General features: G+C 41.0%; 1 protein-coding gene across 1 annotated transcript in view; it reads right to left on the reverse strand.

The window, feature by feature from the left end:
• Nucleotides 1-19,881, reverse strand: part of nrxn3b (neurexin 3b) — a gene marked incomplete at its 5' end in the record, with an annotated part of 546,227 nt that overhangs the window by 164,530 nt on the left and 361,816 nt on the right. The window contains one exon of the mRNA XM_081377757.1: nt 4,190-4,361. Coding sequence (XP_081233883.1) covers nt 4,190-4,361 — 172 coding nt within the window. The remainder of the gene's footprint in view (nt 1-4,189; nt 4,362-19,881) is intronic.

Consider the following 19,881-nt stretch of genomic DNA (forward strand, 5'->3'; position numbering starts at 1 on the left):
CTTGTTTCACAGGAGTTTAAATATGAGGGAGCACAAAGGCCAAATTCCCTGAATCATCCATCACAATGAATAAAACCAAAGAATATAGTTCTGATGTGCAGCAAAAGATTGTTAAGCATCACAAAATAGAGAGTGGCTGTAAGAAAATAGCTAAAGAATTGAAAATCCCCATTTTAACCATCAGGGCAATAATTAAGAAGTTATAATCAACTAAAGATGTTACGAATCTGCCAGGAAGAGGACTTGTGTCTATATTGTCTTAATGGACGGTGAGGATGAAAGTTTGAGTGTCCAAAGACTCTTCAATAATCACAGATGGAGAATTGCAGAGATTAGTTGAGTCTTGGGGTCAGAAAGTCTATTTAAAAAAAAATCAAACAACCCCTACATCCCCACATGTTGTTTGGGAGGTTTTCAAGAAAAATACTCCTCGCTCATCCAAAAACAAACTCCAGCATATTCAGTTGTCAGACACGACTGGAACTTCAAACGGCACAGGGTTCTGTGGTCAGATGAAACTAAAAAAAAGAGCTTTTTGGCAGCAAACACGCTAGATGGGTTTGGTGCACACAAGGATAAAAAGTACCCCATGTGTACGATTTAATATACCATTGGATCTTTAATGTTGTGGGCATATTTTTCTGCTGGAGGTCCTGGACTTCTTATTCAGATACATGGCATCGTGGATTCTATCAAATATCAACAGATAAAAAATCAAAACCTGACGGCCTCTGCTAGAAATCTTATAATGGGCTGTGGTTGGATCTTCCTTCAGGACAACGATCCAAAACAAACATCAAAATCAACACAAAAATGTGTTAGGGAGCACAAAATGAAGCTTCTGCCATGACCGTCCCAGTTCCCTGACCTGATGAGTGGAGTGAACTGAAGAGAAGAAGCACCAACATGGATCTGGGAATCTGAAGGATCTGGAGAGATTCTGCATGGAGGAATGGTCTTTGATCTCTTGTCAGGTGTTCTCCAAACTCATCAGGCATTATAGAAGAAGACTCAAATCAGTTATCTTGGCATAAGGAGATTGCAAAAAGGTATTTAATAAAAGGGTATAAATAACTGTGGCCAACGTGTTTTGGAGAAAAACATTTTACTTCAATGAAAGGTTAGGATATTGGCAATTTTTTGAATGAAAGATCAAAAGGATAAACGATGCAGAGTTATTTTTTACAGACATTTTTGATCATATTTACCAGGGGTATGATTAATTCTGAGCACGACTGTATGTTGTCTCATCAAACATTCAAACGCATGTAAATCAAAACTGCCTGATGTTACTGAATGAAATGTCGACCCAGGAAGAGGTATAGGACTGTGCAAACTTTCGGAATGTTGATGGAATGGATTTACTCCATCTATGTTTTGATCATCATTCCGAGTCTTTGACCAAAATGGGATTTTCGCAGCTTTCTGTTCAAAATAAAAAAAAAAGAAGCTAGACTAAAATGTTTTTTTTTTTTTTTTTTAAGCAGAGGTTCTGTTCTTTCTTTTGATATATTGTATGTTCTGATATTCCAACACAATCTCACAGCAATTCGTAACTATTTTATTGCATATTTTCGTACTATCTGATTAAACCCCAGTGATGGGTAAGTTTAGGGGCGGGGTTAGAGGTTCTTCATAGAACAAAATATTTTGGGGGCTATGAAAGTTTTTTGAAAATGATAAACATTTATATGGTGGGGAAAGAGTTAAATTTATTCAGCATTGAAAAATGCTTTGCCCATCATGCTTGGTTAAAACATATGAATAAGCTCAAAGATTACGGGTACCCTGGATATTCTCACACCATGCCATGGCAATACAGCTGTGAGGATCTGGTAACAGTTTATTGAGCGAGACAGGAACGCAGAGCATCACTGACGTGAAGGATTTCAAGTGCTATTCAGTCGATGAGTCTGAATCCTAGACCGTAATTACTCAAGAGATGGCACAGCCTTTAACAGAAGAATTGAAATCAATAATTGTCAAATTAAAAACATTGAATGTCCTGCATAATACCAGTGTTTCAGTGTGTGTATGCGTATAAAAAAGAGACACTGAATTACCAAATCTGCAATTGAATGATGGATGGAGGGAGTTAAGGAGTTAAATGTCATCAGAGGCAAAGCTTTACTGAAATTTGGAGAAAAATTTATTGGCCTTTTAATATCGAGTACTTGTCTGATTCAAAGCTGTGGGGTTTAATCGAGGCCAATATGTAACATCATTGATTTAATTCAGGAGAGCAATAGGTCTTGATGATCAGCGTAACTTAGCTGCACTGTACTGCTTTTTTTTTTTAACCAGAATTCCACTGCACATGACACGTGGTTAATTCTACACAAAGATAAAGAAATAAGGAAAGAAATAAATAAATAAAAAACTTGGATTTATGGAATAACTGAATGGGCACATACTGTACATGTGAAACATTATATAACTCAACAAAAATGCATGGAATAATATATCCAGCAATACAGTGCACTCAAATTGATGGTCCATTTTAACAATGACTTTCCTGGACTAAAAATAATTTAAGAATATTTTTTTTATGGTATGGTACCTAAATAAACTGAGCTACTGGATAATATATGCAGGCTGAATTACATACATCATAGTGATGTCAACAATGTAGCATACTAGATAGCTTACTAGAAGTATAGATGTAATATGGGTGGAAGGAACACAAACACAAACAGACAGATGAATTATAAAGACAAATTGTTCAGATTCTACCCTTTAACTCTTTTTTCTGTTTGATGAGTCATGTTAATATGGCAGTCTATCCTCATTAATTTCTTATTTGATACATGGTTCACAGAACATTCTTATTTCAGCAAGGTTATGAAAAATTTGTGGTTTACACTACGCTAAGTAAACACCAGTTCTCAAAGCGATTCTGTAGAGATCCTGTGTAAAAGTATCCCATCATTTAAAATACTGCTAGATGCCACGAGGAATGTCTACTGAATGAATGTTTCACATAGACTACATCATTATATCATTACATCATGTCTCTGAGGCTAATTTGAGACTGAATGATGCAAGAGCTTCAACAGGAGCCACTACACACCACCAGACGCTGTGAAGGTTTATTTATCCATGTACACAAACTACATGTATTGAGTTTGACCATTTAGGACATTTCAGGCATTATATTTAGCTTTAAGTGTGGCTAATAGTCTGTTAGGAAAATGGCATCCTATCTTTGGCTCTTTGTCAGTGTCCATAACAGATCCAGTTTGAATAGTGAGCTAATGCTGTAGCAGAATTAGCCTGTGTCCTTTTTCCTGCCCCCTCCGCCTGTATGTTGGCCATTTTAAGGCTATCTCTCTTTAGAAAGACCTGCCATTGAATACAGCTTGAGTAACCCTGACGAGAGCTGCTCTCTAATTGGACGAGAAGTGCAGGGGCCAGATATCCCACGGAGGGCGCCGAAGCAACAGAGACATCAAAGTGGAGGACACAGAACACAAATTAATTGAGTGTGAAGGGTTTTCGAGAGTTTTTTTTTTTATAGCGTTTGAGGGCAGTATTACAACATGCCCTATTTCTCCATGTAGCTTGAGCTTCTATAACAAACCTCTGCTGTATTTGATGAACTCATTTGTATTCATCCATCACTGCTTGCTTCCTAAGTCTGAGAGTCACAGATACACAGAGGTCTGGGGATCACTCTCCCACAGCTGCTGTATCTGCCACAATACTGCCTTAAACCTGCGCCCTACTCTTCCCTCTGCCTTTCAAAACCTCTCAAAAGCAGCTGGCCAGTTGTCATGGCGCTAATCGCAGGGACAAAGGCAACGGCTTGGTCTGCCATTGTGCACAGGCCAGGTGCCCAGGCTTGATTACTTCCACATATGGATATTTCCGAGGACAATTAAGAAAGAAACGCAAGCCAAGTCGATCGAGTTAAGTGGCATTTGCTTTATTCTTTGCAGTGTCCTTTCTTTTCTATGCCTTTCTCTCAGCAGAATGGAGATCAGTGTTATAATTATGAACACCTGTTCCCATTTCTGAAAATTTGCATGCCTTGAAACATTCAGATTATAAATTAAATGGGCATGAAAATATGTTGTCCTTTGCCTAACACGCCTTGATTGCCTTGAGAGCACATGATATCCAGTGGGTTTAACAGTAAAAACTAATTTCTCTTGAAGAAACTTCACTTTGGTTAGTAAGCAGGTGTTACCTGATGGAAAGTGCTCGTTGATCGGCCAGTTGTCCACCTGTAAGGTGGCGTTTCCCCCATTCCTTGTGAAGCGCACCACATGATATTTCCCGTCATTGACATCTGTAGTCAACTCTTTGACGCTGATGTCCACTGTACCGATGTTGAACGTTACGCCCACCTTTCCTTCTTCCTGGAACAGAAACAACACAATCTTGTCAGTCTAGCAATACCAAATGGCTGATTTAACTTAGCGCAAAGGGATTAGGGATACAGTACATTGATCTGATACAGAGTCTCGTTATTTGTCTGATACAGACCTTTTTGATGGATCAGGTATCAGTTAGATAGAACTGATCCAAAATCAGATACTGTGCGTCAGCCATAGTTGTTACTCTCAAAAAAAAAAAAAGCTACTAAAAGCTATATAATACACTGGTTTAGTGTATTATATTTCAAATCTTCTGAAGCCATTCAATCAGTTTATTTGAGGAACAGACAACATATTAAGCTGTTAAATTTAAGTTCACGGAAACTCTTTTCCATTCAGCATCTTCAAACAGCATGTCACATTCATTTACATGTTAGCATGCAAAACACTCTCCAATGTTCCCATTATTATACATAATCTGAACATAAATGTTTAAAATGACTGTATTTTGCTGGAGTTGTGGTACTTGATACCAAGTGTCTGTTATATTAGACCACTGACGTATAGGACTCAAATATGCACTTTTGTGCCGGTCTGTATTTGAGAATCTGTGTTTGTGTGTATTTCTTATTTTTTACAATGAATTATTGTGTAGTTAGTGAGGTACAGCACTTTTAAAATAATCAAGAAAAACAGTACTGATTTTGGACGGTCCTCTGTATTTGCAGATACTCAAGACTACGATATCGGTATCAGAAACACACACACACACACACACATACGCACACACACACACACACACACACACAAATTATATCAAGCATCCCTAAAAAGGATGAAGGTGCTAGCTTAATTAACAGGAAACATTTGCATGTTAAAGTGATCCACTTTTAGAAACCTCCTCAAAGATGCTGCCAATGAGAGCACGCAAATGGATTTGGATGCCAAGGCTGCTGTATTTTTTCTTAAATCCAGTAGATAAGAATGAGCTGCCAACAGGAATGTGGGGCATGCACGTAACGATGACTAATGCACTTTGTACCGACCTACTGCAAATTCACAAACATATGCTCTTCCACCTTTCTCATATGTATCCCACATGGTTCTTGTTTGGGGACTCTTCATAACTCCCCGATGGACAACCTTTCCCCATTGTCTTTTGCAGTTTACTGGCACTATCTGCAAAGTCAGTTTCACTGTTCTGAATTCATGTTCACATAGCCATCACAAAAGGGTTTCAAAGCATGCCAGACAAGATGGAGTGCATTTCCTTTCTTATGTCATTTGTTTTAATCCCCACCAGGACTCTTGAAGGTGTAATTACCTGTCCTCAAGGCTTGGCACAGAGGAAGTCATTTTTCAAACAAAAACGAAGGTAAATAAATACATGGATGTGCTGTACTGAAGTGTGTGATAAATTAATCTTCCACCACACGCTTCAGTGTTCACTGTTCCCCAATGTTTTCTGAGTGCCTCAAGACTCCCAGCATGCTCAACATTCAACAAATGTAACCTAAGACCTGCTGACAAGGGCTCAATCGACAATTAACATTGAGGTGCATGGAATGATTTTAAAGAGAGGTGTACCATGAGTGTTAATTAAGTGAATCGAGACCAAAGAAGCCGAAGAATGATTCATTAATATGCGCTCTCCATTAGAGCCAAGAAAAGCAGTGCAGTACACAGCAACCTGATCTAAGAGTCTGTTTAAGCTCTCTGATTGCAGATGCACTATGCCTGGCACAAATTCTGCACATTCTCATAGAGTAACAGCTGGATGGGCAGGACCATCTGATTATTAGATATCCTAGATCAGACAGTTTCTGTTGTGAGGGCTGAAATGATAACAAATGGAAGTGAGTCAGGAGGCTTCACTACAGATTTCTCTGAAGACAGGCATCTCTTTCTAGCTCACCGATTCTGTCTCAAACGCAAGCAACATTTGCTCAGTTTAAAAAACCTAGAGAGCTGACTACCAGGCATAAGCACACTCTAGACGAAAATGAAAGAAATGTAATAATGCTGCCTCCTTAGAAACCTCGTATTGGTAAATTCTAAGGCAGCCTATATTGCATCCTTTGCGAATAAATTCATTGTGGTGATTTCTATAAAAAAAAAAAAAAAAAAATCCAAGATGGCAGGTAAGACCTATAGTTATATTTATTATCTCAGTATTACAAGTTTGGTACTATGGTACTTTTTAATGGTTTTACTTTTACTTTTTAATCATTACTTTTTAGTCATGTTAGCTGACACCTTGGTCTGGTTGTATTGTGTTAGTTTAGCAAAATCATCAGCTTAAGTGTATTGCAGATGTTGATATTTATACATGAGTGTAACTACGGTTGCAGACACTCAGCCAACTTCTTCTCGAGTATTCACGGACCGGCTTTGATTGTTCCAATATGGCGGACAGCTTTCATATAGCTTTTAAAACCCATTGAAACAGCCACTGATGAATCATCAATGTATTGGTATCTATGGACTATACAAATGTAAATAAGTTAATGAATAACCATATGATACAGGTTTCATCCAAAGCACTACCATAGTGTTTGAATTATTATTAAAGTAATTTGAATTCTAAGCAGGTCCTCAACCCAAGCACATGCTCTACACTTCACCACATGGTAACGCCCCAAAACACTAACATAACAGAAACTTTTAAATACCAACATAATAGAACATTAAACATTAACAAGTCTCTCCATTTTCTTATCTTACTAAAAAAAAACATTATCAAGCTTAAAATAATACTTTATTTCAACAATTACTCTTACAATTCAGCCCCTTTGCAAAGCATGATGGGAAGTGAAAGTCCTGTTTGAATGGGTTACTTGATTGAAACATGTTATTTCAAAATGAAAACATCAAGTTAAGTCAAAGAGTAACTGTTTCAAATCAATTTAATATGATGTAATCACATTTGAAACAGAAACCTGATACAAAGGCGTTAAATTATAGATTTTTTTTGAGTGCGTGCTGGCTGCAAGTTGAGTCTACCAGAGCTATTTGGCAAGTGGAGTTTCTGCATTAGTTGAAGTGCTCCAAATCAGTCACTCAGTCACAGTAGGCAGCTCACTAAGTTTTGGTTCCCTACTTGCATTTCCAGACTGGCGTGATTGACATTTCCAATTACACTGCAATGGCCCACAACATTTCGTTGTCTTTTCAAAGAATGGGATGGTAAAGGTAAATTTTATTCTAACGAAAATAAAACCATTCACAATGATGATAACAATAATGACTGGATATTGTTACACACTACTATAGTCAATTTCAATTTCCATATTCAAGCTATTGAGCAGCATTAACACATCATGGTAAGACAGCACACACTATATTGCTTTTTTCATTCGAAAAGGACCAGCACACAAGACTGATGCTTGTTGATTTTTGCACTTTCTCTGATATAATACCTGATGTCTCACAGATGGCGGCAAACATTTAGAAGGTTATTGCAGAATTTCACTGCGACCGAGAGCATAATGTCTGGTGTTTCTCCGCCGTGGGTGGTACCAGGGTAGCCAAGAGTGATAAAAGTAATTTGAGTTGCAGCAGGAGCCTGCACTGATAAAGAAGGGCTCTATCTCTCCCCCATGTAATGTTCCCTGACACCAGTAATAAGCTACACAATCCAATTCTGTCTCTCCGATCAATGGCTCCAACAAAAAGTCAGCCCCAGGCATCAAATCTCTCCCAGAAAGCCTCTATCGCTGTGGCAGCCTGCAGACAGGAGCGAAGTACCTTGATCTCTTGGCAAGGGACTGAACCATATGCAACCACCATCATCAGTGTAAAGAAAACAGAGGGCGAACAATAGCCTTCAAACTTTATACAGCAGATGTTTATGTTATAATTAGAACTCTTTTATTGCTCTGTCCGAATCCCAGTACGATTCCCCCTGCAGTTCTGCATTCACATTGAATCATTTTGCTCAGAGCTGTGGGACGTTTGCAACATCAATGTTCTAGTGCAGTTTTGTGCCAGCTATTGACCACTGTAGCTAGATAACAACTCAGGAATAGATGCCAGTTTCACAAGTTTGTTTCTCCTCTCCCCCTTTTTTTGTAATAAAACGATTTTATTACAAAGTCTTGACATACACAGATCAGCACTTATGTCTGTCTGCCAAAGGTACAAAGAATGCAAAGAATGCAAGGCTCGCCAAAGGTCATTTCTGCAGAGACAAGCACCAATGAGCAATGCATTATGCTGTAATAGGCAAATTAACTGTAATCAATACATTTTAATTTCAGCAAGTAATTCTGGAATGAAAGCAATGCAATCTTTCTTGGTGTGCACCGAAAAATAAAAAAAATAAAAAAATAGCATTCACTCCAACCAAACTCCGATGTCAAACAGACTGGAGCAAAAATTGTTGTCTGAAAGCAGAATGTTCTATTCCAGAATGATCATAGGTACTTTGAAATAATATGGGATACCAGACCAATCTCACATAAGGTCAAAGGGTGTCCTTCACTAAACATACATAATTTGCATGTGAGATCTGCGTATAAACGTTTTAAATTTTTTTTTTGGAACAACCAAAACCACACATACAAAAAATAATACATATACATAATACACCAGTTAGTTCCAGTCTTTGAATCTGATTGGCTGAGAAGCCTTCAGGGAGTGCTGATATTTCACCAGTATCAGCCAGGGCTGCCCCCGATTAAAGATTTTCCGAGTCGACTGATAGTCATTCATTTAAGCCATTAGTCGATTAGTTGGGGGAGAAATACTAAACTGTAATAATGAGCATTTAAAATATAAATGAAATGCTCAAGCGTGCCTCAGCGACACCAGCAAACATTGCATGAACTTTTCTGAGATCGTCATTCAGTCGACCACTAAGGGACAGTCCTAGTATATCAGCACTGGGAATGTTAGGGGTTGTTTACATGACACCTTTGTCAACTAAAAACTGAAAACTTTTTATCCGTTTTGATCATTCATTTCCATGTCAACGGCGTTTTGGTGGCCTAAAAAACTCAAACTTTTGGAAACGGGATTGAAAGTGTAAGTTTTAGAAAACAATACCGTTATTGTCTCCATGTAAACTACAAAAACATGAATTTGTGAAAATGGCGAAGTCATGGGCATGTCTATTACGTGTTCAGCCTATAGATGCGTAGAGTTTCTTTACAAAGTGACATCGCCAACTACTGGCCTGGGGTGCGTTTCCCGAAAGCATCGTTGGCCAACTATGGTCGCAAGTTCATCGCAATGTCCATTGAACTCTATTGGTAACGACGGAACTTGCGACCATAGTTGGCCAACGATGCTTTCGGGAAACGCACCCCTGGTATGCATAATACAGCGTTTTTAGTCATTTTCACGGACCTTTGTGAAGGGGATTGTTTTGACAACCTTGTCGTCTGTTTCCATTTTTAGTCCATCATTGTGGTGTAAACCCTTAGAGGTTAAACACAAGATATAATTTGTTTTGGAATATTACTGGCAATTTTGGTTTAATTAATATATTATTCATTACTAGGCAAATCATTATAACTGAGGGCAAAGTTATGTTTTATAACTTCATATTTTTATTTAACTTTAATGATGTTCAAGAGTTTGCTTGTCTATGTCCTACTGTACAAACTTCTATACTTGTATAATGGCTATTATTGTTCATTAAATATTATTGTTCAATAAATGCATTGGCCAGTGCTGACACCCATCATGTGAAATCCACCATTGAAAGGATGCTATTTCATCCGCAGACACAGACATGGCAAACTCAATTACTTTCATGAATTTATGACTTGACCTAGAGAATGAAAGCTCTAACAAAGGCAGGTAATCGCACACGTTCTCTCTCACAATCCTCTACTCAATAAAACTAACACTAATAACTTCACTGGAGCAGCCCATGCCATTGTTGCTAGTTCTAAAGTGATGTTTTAGAATTCGCAACGGAGGCTTGGGCCGATCTGTTTGACTCTCAACAAGAGGGTTTTTAAGACACTCTGCAATTATTTCGGTCTACTTGTGCCATCGAACTGTTGTATATAAGCAATATCACACTTGCAGTCATGTGATATGAATCTATATCAGTATGACTGTGATTTGGTCATAGACAATATGATCATATAACACCAATTTTATCATCACTAAATTGGTTACCTATAAAGTTCCGTATTAATTACAAGGTATTGCTACTGACTTATAAAGCCCTAAACGGCTTAGCTCCAGTCTATTTAAAGGATCTTCTATCACCCTATAATCCATTGCACTCTTTAAGATCACTAAATTTGAGGCTTTTGGTCATACCTAGGATATCCAGATCCACCAAAGGAGGGAGAGCATTTTTACATTTAGCTCCAAAACTCTGTAATAGTCTTCCTGATACTGTTCGTTGCTCAGACTCGCTCTCCCAGTTTAAAACTAGATTAAAGACGCATCTCTTCAGCCAGGCATTCATATAATACTTTTAATCTTACAGTTAAATCCAACCTCTAGTTTATAAACGCCAGAGGAGAACTGGCCCCCGACTGAGCCTGAGTTCTCCCAAGGTTTTTTTTTAATCTCCATTAGGTCACCTGATGGAATTTTTCGGTTCCTTGCCACTGTTGCCTTTGGCTTGCTCAGTTGGGGATATTTGGGGATATTTATTTAATTAATCAATCAACAATACTATTGATCAGCATTACCAAACGTGGACGTTTTCCACTAGAAACAAACATTGATGTATTATTTTAATTTAATACTGTGAAGCTGCTTTGATACAATCTGTATTGTGAAAAGCGCTATATAAATAAACTTGACTTGACTTGACTTGACAATCATACAAACTCTAACGTAATATAACGTTACCATAATCACGTTCATCTGTTCCGGAAAAAAACTAAACACGCTTTTAGCGTCACTCACTGGATATTTCACTTTGAAACTGTCGCGAAACGTGCATGACACAACACATTTTGTGTTTTGCAAAATGATGCCACATGTACATTTTTCCAATGAGCCTGGGCTGAAGGAAACATATTTTCTTTGCGTAAGGGAAACAACCATGCAACCTTTGATGAGGGCATCCAGTATCAAATACATAACTAATCCTTGTGTATAGATTTACATAGGCTATCTACATAACCTAAGGAGAAAATTTAGCATGAGGTTAGAGCTCATCAAAACGATATCACTACACATGCAGGAGATGAATCGATTGAATGAGATTAATGGCCTCTCGTTTGAGTCAGGGCCAAAGAACTGAGGGCCCTTTCCGCCAGTCGGCCGTGAAACACTAGAGTGATTTTGTGATATTTGAAGGGTGGCAGGAACATTTGTAGCATTTATTTGGAAGTCTAGAGGCTCCCCATCATTAGGGAAAGTGATGACCCTGTCAAGACCCTCCTGCACACTTAATTCCAACATTAAAGTGATAGTTCACCCGAAAATGAAAATTCTGTCATTAATTAATTAAGTCTTACGGGTTTGGAACGACATGAGGGTGAGTAATTAATGACAGAATTTTTGGAGGAACTATCCCTTGAATATTACAGTGTGAATGGAATAGCAACATGCCTGCATAGTTAAAGCAGAGAACTTTGCATAAACGTCGATAATGAGTATAAATGTGTCTCACAGCAGAGGCAACAATGGATTTCAGTATATTTTTGAATGCCATTTTATTCTTATAAAACAAAGAAGAAATAGGCGAGACAGGGGTATTGTAACATGGGTTGACACTGTCATTTTAAATACATAAATTAGGTACTGAGATGAAATCTGTAATGATGTCGCAGACGCTGAGGGATCCATTTGCAGCTTTTTATTAGAATGGTCAACAGGCAGGGTAAATCAGCAGCAGACAGAACAACGGAGAGAACACAGAGCAGATCGGGGTCACAGGCAAAAGTCGGGGCAGGCAGCAAAAGGCAAAGTCCAATAAGCAATCCGGGTCAAGGCAGGCGGAGAAGGTCAGTAATCAGATCAGCAAACACAGAGATAAACGCTTGGAATTGAAAGCCGGGGCATTGCAATACTTCGCAGAGAAGTGGAGTGTGGAAGTGGCTTTTATGTGTGTGTGAATGAGGTGCAGGTGTGTGCGCAATCGTGCAGTGCAGGTGTATTGTGCAATAAGTCCCAGGTGAGAGGCATGAGGGGATATTCAGTTCATGAGGGTGTTTAATATTCCGGAGACGGATCCCTCTGGTGGTGGAGAGGAGGTGGTATGGGAGCCTGCTCCGTTACAGAGCCCTCCCCCTGCGAGCGGCTCCTGACGCGAGGAGGCAAATGACGCCGGGGTCTTCCACGAGGTCGAGGGGCCGTTTTTTCCGGGTGCATCTGGTGAAACTCCTCAGTTAGAGTGGGGTCAAGGATATCTCCAGAGCTGACCCAGGATTGCTCCTCCGGACCGAACCCCTCCCAGTCGACCAGATACTGGAGAACGTTGCCCCGGCGTCTGGAGTCAAGCAACTCGTGCACACGATACGCCTCCTCACCGTCGACCAGGATGGGTGGAGGAGTCTGAGATGTGGCTCCCTGGTTTCAGAAGAGATACATGGAACGTGGAAGAAATACGATAATTAGCGGGCAGGTCTAAGCGAAATGATACCGGAGAAATTTGTTGAAACGGACCAACATACCTGGGACTGAGTTTGCGGCATGGAAGTCGGAGTCTTAGGTCTCTGGTGGACAGCCAAACCCACTGGCTGGCGCTATACTCAGGGGCCGGACGATGGTGACGTTTAGCCTGCTGCTCTTGTCGTTTGACTGCGTGAAGTAGGTGAGTGTGAGCCTGATCCCAAACCTCCTCGCTCTTGTGTAGCCACTCAGTGATGGATGGTAGTTCAGTGGGTTCACCTGACCAGGGAAACAGAGGAGGTTGAAAGCCAAGGATACATTTAAAGGGAGTAATGCCCGTGGTGGGTTTGACCAGTGAATTCTGGGCGTATTCGGCCCAAAACAAATATCTACTCCATTCTGCTTGTTGTCTTTGACAGTAGGAACGAAGGAAGCAAGTGACGTCCTGATTCAGACGCTCGGTTTGCCCGTTGGATTGGGGGTGGTACCCGGAGGTAAGACTGATGTTGATATTGAGATGTTTGAAGAATGCGGTCCAAACCCTGGAGGTGAACTGAGGTCTCCGGTCTGAAACTATATCTTCGGGCAAGCCATAAAAGCGGAATACTTGGTTGCAGAGGAGTTCGGCTGTTTCAAGTGCGGTGAGAAGTTTGGGTAGGGGTATTAGACGGCAGGCCTTGGAGAATCGATCAACGATGGTGAGTATGGTAGTGTGTCCTTGGGAGTTGGGCAGGTCGGTGATGAAGTCAATGGTGATGTGGGACCAGGGGCGCCGTGGTGTCGGCAGTGGTGTTAAGAGTCCAGCAGGCAATTGTCTGAGTGATTTGGATGTGTTGCAGTTGGTGCAGCCCTGAACGTATTTGGTGGTATCAGTCAGCAAAGTTGGCCACCAGAAGCGTTTTTGGAGCAAGTGGGTGGTAGCGGTGATCCCGGGGTGACCAGAACTGGGTGTGGAGTGAACTTGATCGAGGAGTCGAGGACGAAGAGAATCTGGAACAAAGAGGAGATTAGCTGGGCATTCAGGAGGTGGTCTTACTTGAAGGTTGGCTTGTCGGATCTCCGTGATAATATCCCATTGAACTGGGGCTACTAGCAGGTTAGCGTGAATGATATTCTCGTGAGTAGGGGTTTGAACTGTCTCTTCTGTTTGACGTGAGAGAGCGTCGGCTTTGGTGTTCTTGGTGCCAGGTCGATACGTCACAGTGAAATGAAATCTGGTGAAGAATAGGGCCTACCTAGATTGCCGGGGATTCAGACGTTTGGCTGAGCGGAGATATTCAAGGTTTTTGTGGTCAGTGAGAATTATGAAGGGTTGACCTGCTCCCTCCAGCCAGTGGCACCACTCCTCCAGTGCTAACTTCATGGCTAGCAATTCATGATTACCCACATCGTAGTTACGTTCGGCCGGGGTGAGTTTGCGGGAGAAGTAAGCACAAGGGTACATTTTTGCTGGATTGCCTTGTCGTTGAGATAATACTGCCCCGACCCCTGTGTTGGAGGCATCTACTTCCACAATGAATGGGCGTTCTGGATCTGGATGACGGAGAATTGGTGTGGACGTGAAACGAATCTTCAGTTCCTGGAATGCTTGATGTGCTTCTGTTGACCAATTCAGACGAGCAGTGTGACGCTTGGTCATAGCGGTTAACCCTCTGGGGTCTGGGCTGTTTTTGGGGCCCTTGAGATGTTCTGACATGCCCTGACATTTGTGCTTTTTTCAGTTGCTTATAAACATATTAATGGCAAAGGTGTAAATTCACTCTATAAAGCACAAACAGGGCTACCATAATATGTGAGCCACGTGTATGTACATGTTTTCATTTTTGAGAGAATAATGTTTATGCATGGTTATTGAAAAAACTAAAAACTAAAATTTCTGAAATAAGGCCACAAAACACATAGTAAATATGTGTCAATAAGACTTTTGAATAATGGATGTCCTCGCCTAGTGTTTTTTCTTCAAAATTATGTGAAAATAGTCTTGCTTTATCGTTCACATAAAACCATACATTGATTTAAATTGATGTAAAACAGGTTTTGCTTGGAAAGCCAATATGCGAGGGGGCGTGAACGAGGAGTGGTTTACACCTTAGAACACCCACTCTGCATAATGACTCTGCATAATTAGCCATTCATTCAGGTGTGACACTGACTGAGCCACAATGCAAGGACAAAGGATATTTAGAAGAAGACTTATATTGACCATTTAAGATTTTGCTTACATCTATCTTGTAAATATGTTTTGCCATTTTATTAAAAAGGTTACAATTACAACAATATTACAATTTCAACAATATTTCAAGTGTACTCTTTCTTTGTAAAAAAAAATGATTATAGGCCTACATTTTATCTATGTATTCATTACTTTCATATTTCGCCTGACTGTAACGTTGTTTTCATGAAATATTAGGGCATATTGTTAATTTGCAGTTTAATACGTTGCTTATACAAATAGCCTACATTTTATTTCAACATATTTCAGTCGATTTTTACTCATCTCAGTATAGCAATACAGCTTGCTGAAACATCATCATTCATTCACACACGCGATTTAAATTTAAACTGTCTTTGCCAGCTGTGGTAAACAGCGCGCATCTCTGCTGTTCATTCATTCATAAACAGAAACCCACGTGAAGAAATTCACGTGAGAAGGAAAAAACTTACTAGTATTCCTCAGCTCGCTCCTCGATATACCCGCACTTCTGGGGGACATTTTCCATTATTATTCCTCACAGCTGCAAGACGGTGTAAACAAGTAATGATCTGAATAAACCTGTGTGTTTTCTCGAGCTGATATGGGGGCGTTCACAGGATTGCGCGGATTGCCTCAGACATTTGCGTTTGAATAGCGCACGCTCTCCGTGGGTGGAGTCACATTACATCTGAATCAGATGTAATTAGCTCGACTGGAATCGCTCTCTTTTAATACAGATTTCACAAGATGAGAATATTTGTTTTTTATATAAATTACTTCATTAAAAAGAAGAGAATTCAAGCTTCATGCCTGTGTGACTGTATGCCTGTTTGACTGAGTATTTGCTGAGTTATTGTTCATTTTCGGATGCATTTCAGAATGGACTACACTGGCAGAGAGAAGGCAGAACTCGCCTCGTGTTTATTTTTCTTTATTTGGCAAAAAGCACAACACTTTGTTTTTATTGTGAGTATACACAAAAATAATACACATTTAACAGAATCGATTGATGTATGAAACTTGTTTTGTAAAATCAAAGTCAAAAGAGTATTTCGGGTCTCAATTCAACTCATAAGGAAAAAAGCGAGCAGATCACGCCGGCGTGATCTCCGACCTCTGAGGGTTAATGGAGCGGCAGTAATGCTGAAATTTCGCATAAACCTCCTGTAGAAGTTGGCGAAGCCCAAGAACCGTTGAAATTCCATGACGGTTTGGGGTAAGGGCCAATCCAGAACCCCCTTGACCTTCCTCTCATCCATGGCTACCCCCTCCTGGCTGATGATGTATCCCAGAAATTATGTGCTTGTTTGATGAAACTCGCATTTTTCAGCTTTGGCGTAGAGTTGGTATTGAATCAGACGTTCCAAGACCAACCTGACCTGTTGGATGTGCTACTCCATAGAGTTTGAGTAAATTAGGATGTCATCGATGTATACAATCACCCATTTATCCAGCATGTCCCGAAAGATGTGGTTCATGAAAGACTGGAACACTGAAGGACTGTTTGACAGACTGAATGGCATGACCAAGTACTCGTAGTGCCCACTAGTGGTGGAGAAGGCAGTCTTCCACTCATCCCCCTCACGGATGCGAATCAGATTATAAGCGTTGCGCAGATCTAGTTTGGTAAAATACTTGGCTTGGCGGAACTGTTCTAGGGCGGCAGGAACAAGACGCAAGGGATACCTGAACTTCACGGAGTTGTCGTTCAACCCTCGGTAGTCGATACAGGGTCGTAACCCCGTCTTTCTTTTTCACGAAGAAGAATCCGGCGGCTGCCGGTGAGGTTGAGGGTCTGATGAAACCTTTGGCTAGCTCCTCGTCAATGTAGCGTTTCATGGCTTCGGATTCAGGCCGGGACAGAGGAAATATCCTTCCCTGAGGAGGAGAAGCACCGGGAAGGAGGCCTATGGCACAGTCACTTGGGCGATGTTCAGGAAGTTGAGAGGCTTTTTTCTTACTGAAGGCTTCGATGAGGTCTGCATAATCGGGTGGTATTTTCGATTTTGTCAGGTGGTGTCCCATTGAGTGATCTGACCCTCCCTCCAGGAGATGTGCGGATTGTGGCTGCGTAACCAGGGGAGACCTAGGATGACGGAGTGATGAGGGGACTGGATGACGTAGAATTTGATATTTTATGAGTGTAGTGATCTGGTGTGCAGTTTGACTTCTTCGGTGGTGCTGTGAATTTTCCCCTCTCCGAGGGTTGACCCTTTAGCGCGCCTCCACTGCCAAAGAAGAATGACAAGGATTTAATTTGAGTTTGCACTGCACAGCGAACTTGTGAGAAATTAAGTTCCCAGCAGCTCCTGAGTCTATCAGAGCGGTGGTACTGATAACTTCATTCCGAATAACTAGACGAACTGGTAGAGTGAAACTGGATGTAGTTGTGTGGGTTTTAGCACGGGAACTCACCGATTGAGAGTTAGAAGAGGGGCGAGTTGGGCAGGCGAACTTCATGTGTCTGGACTGACCGCAATACAGGCATAAACGGTTCTGCATCCTGCGTTCTTCGTTCCTTAGGTGTGAGGTGTGTGAATCCGATTTACATGGGTTCGTGCACAGCGGGCGTTTCCTGAAGATAGCGCAGTGGGGCTCGAGCTGAGCGTCTGGAACAGATTAGGTTATCAACTTGGATGGCTAGGTCGATGTATTCGTTCAGGTTTTTCCCCTCATCCCGGCAGGCTAACTCAGACTGGAGTTCGGCGGTTAATCCCTTCCTGAAGAGAGTTTTCAAGGTATCTTCTACCCAGTTGGTTTGAGCAGCGAGTGTACGAAAGGTGAGTGCATATTCAGCCGTTGTTCTTCTTCCCTGAGAGAGAGTTAACAGTTGTTCTCCAGCACCTCCTCCTTCAGTGGGATGTTCGAAAACGTGACGAAACTGCTGGAGGAATTCCCCGAAGGAGGGGAATGATGACCCGTCTGGTCTCCAGACCGTGGTAGCTCATTCCAATGCTCGACCCGTGAGCAGTGAGCAGACGAACGCTATACGGCTCGCGTTAGTGGCATAGAGTGAGGGTTGCTGATCAACAAAGAGGGTGCATTGAAGCAGGAAGCCTTTGCATTTCGCTGGGTTACCGTCAAATTTCTCAGGGAAAGCAAGCCGAGAATTGACTGAAGGGCTCGTGGCTGGTGGAGAAACATCTTGTGGTGGTGCGACGGGAGCAGTGGGAGCGTTCCCAACCGCCGTACGGAGGTCTTGCAGACCCTGTACAAGTTTCTCCGTGAGTGAAGTCAGATGGCTCAGCTGATGATGATGAAAATCAAGACGTGAGGCTTGGGTCGAAAGTTCCGTGGACAACTGCATGACCGCTGCTGGATCGGTGGGCGGCGAAGTATTCTGTAATGATGTCGCAGACGCTGAGGGATCCATTTGCAGCTTTTTATTAGAATGGTCAACAGGCAGGGTAAATCAACAGCAGACAGAACAACGGAGAGAACACAGAGCAGATCAGGGTCACAGGCAGAAGTCGGGGCAGGCAGCAAAAGGCAAAGTCCAAATATAGCTGCAAGCAGCAATTACCGGGGCCAAGCAGAATAAGACGACAAGACGTGTCAGACCAACTGCAACAATGAGCAATTAAAGACATTTGAAGAGGATTTTAGGCAAAATGCCTGAAAAAGCATAGAAACAGTAAATAAAAATATGATTTAATGGATTATCACTTTCGACCAATAGGTGGCGCAGTTACAAAACTGAATGTGATGTGGTCAGAGTGAAGTGACAATGACACATACAAAGTTTGGTGTCAATATGTCAAGGCATTGCAGAAATAAAGCCTGAATAGTGCTTTTGGCATCATGCCTCAACTTTGCTGCTGCGCTATACGAAAACGGTTTTGTCTATCGACACGAAATCCATAACTTTTAGTCGGCACGGTCTGGAGATGATACGATTCGATTTTGGTGAAAATCGGACAAACGGTGTAGAAGGAGTTCGAAAAAGTCAAAGATGGCGGACAGGAAGTTTGGCCAAATAAGGAAAACTTGGTATCTATGTTCTTGGCTTGACCCAAGCAATCTATTAAGACCAGTGACATTTCAATAGCTAGATTTATTCAAAAGTTATTAGCCTTTTTTGGAAATTGTGTTATAACTTTTGACCACTAGGTGGCGCTGTCTCTAAATATTTTGGGTACCTTCAGGGGATGGTGCTGATGACACAATCTGAGTTTCGTAATATTACACCAATGCATTTGTTTAGTATAGCATTTTAATTCACAAAACTGTATTGAAGTCAATGGGAATTTCATGTTTTGTTCTATTATAGCGCCACCAAGAGGCTCAGTCCCACAATTTTTTTTATGTGTCCTCAGAGTGAGCCCATACATATGTGTGTCAATTTTGGTGAAGATATCTCAATTCGCTTCAGATTTATAGACATTTATTTGAAAAAACACGTAAAAAATTACTGACATTTGACTTTGATTGGATTTTACTACCCCTTACTATCAATATTTTCGCATTTTGGCATTGACATTTTATTATCGACCTATGTTTCCAAACTTCTGACGGTGGTTTCGTCTCGATCAGACTAGCGGTTTCGAAGATATAGCCAAATGTTTTTTAAGCGCTAAATCACAACGCTACACAAACCGTAAGGCAAAATCTAGCATGTTTGGTATCATAGGACTCGGCAGGGTTCAGAAGTCTAATTAGATGACTCTCGTGAAAATAAGTCGACCAGACCCAAAGTTATAAGCATTTGAAAAAAAAAATCACCACTAGGTGGCGCTGTTTCGAAACTTCTCACGCTCCTTCAGGATATTGTGCTGATGACCCATACCAAGTTTCGTAACAATCCATTCATGCGTTCTTAAAATACAGCATTTTAGC

The sequence above is a fragment of the Scardinius erythrophthalmus genome, assembly GCF_964197995.2.
Source record: "Scardinius erythrophthalmus genome assembly, chromosome: 11".
NCBI lineage: Eukaryota > Metazoa > Chordata > Actinopteri > Cypriniformes > Leuciscidae > Scardinius > Scardinius erythrophthalmus.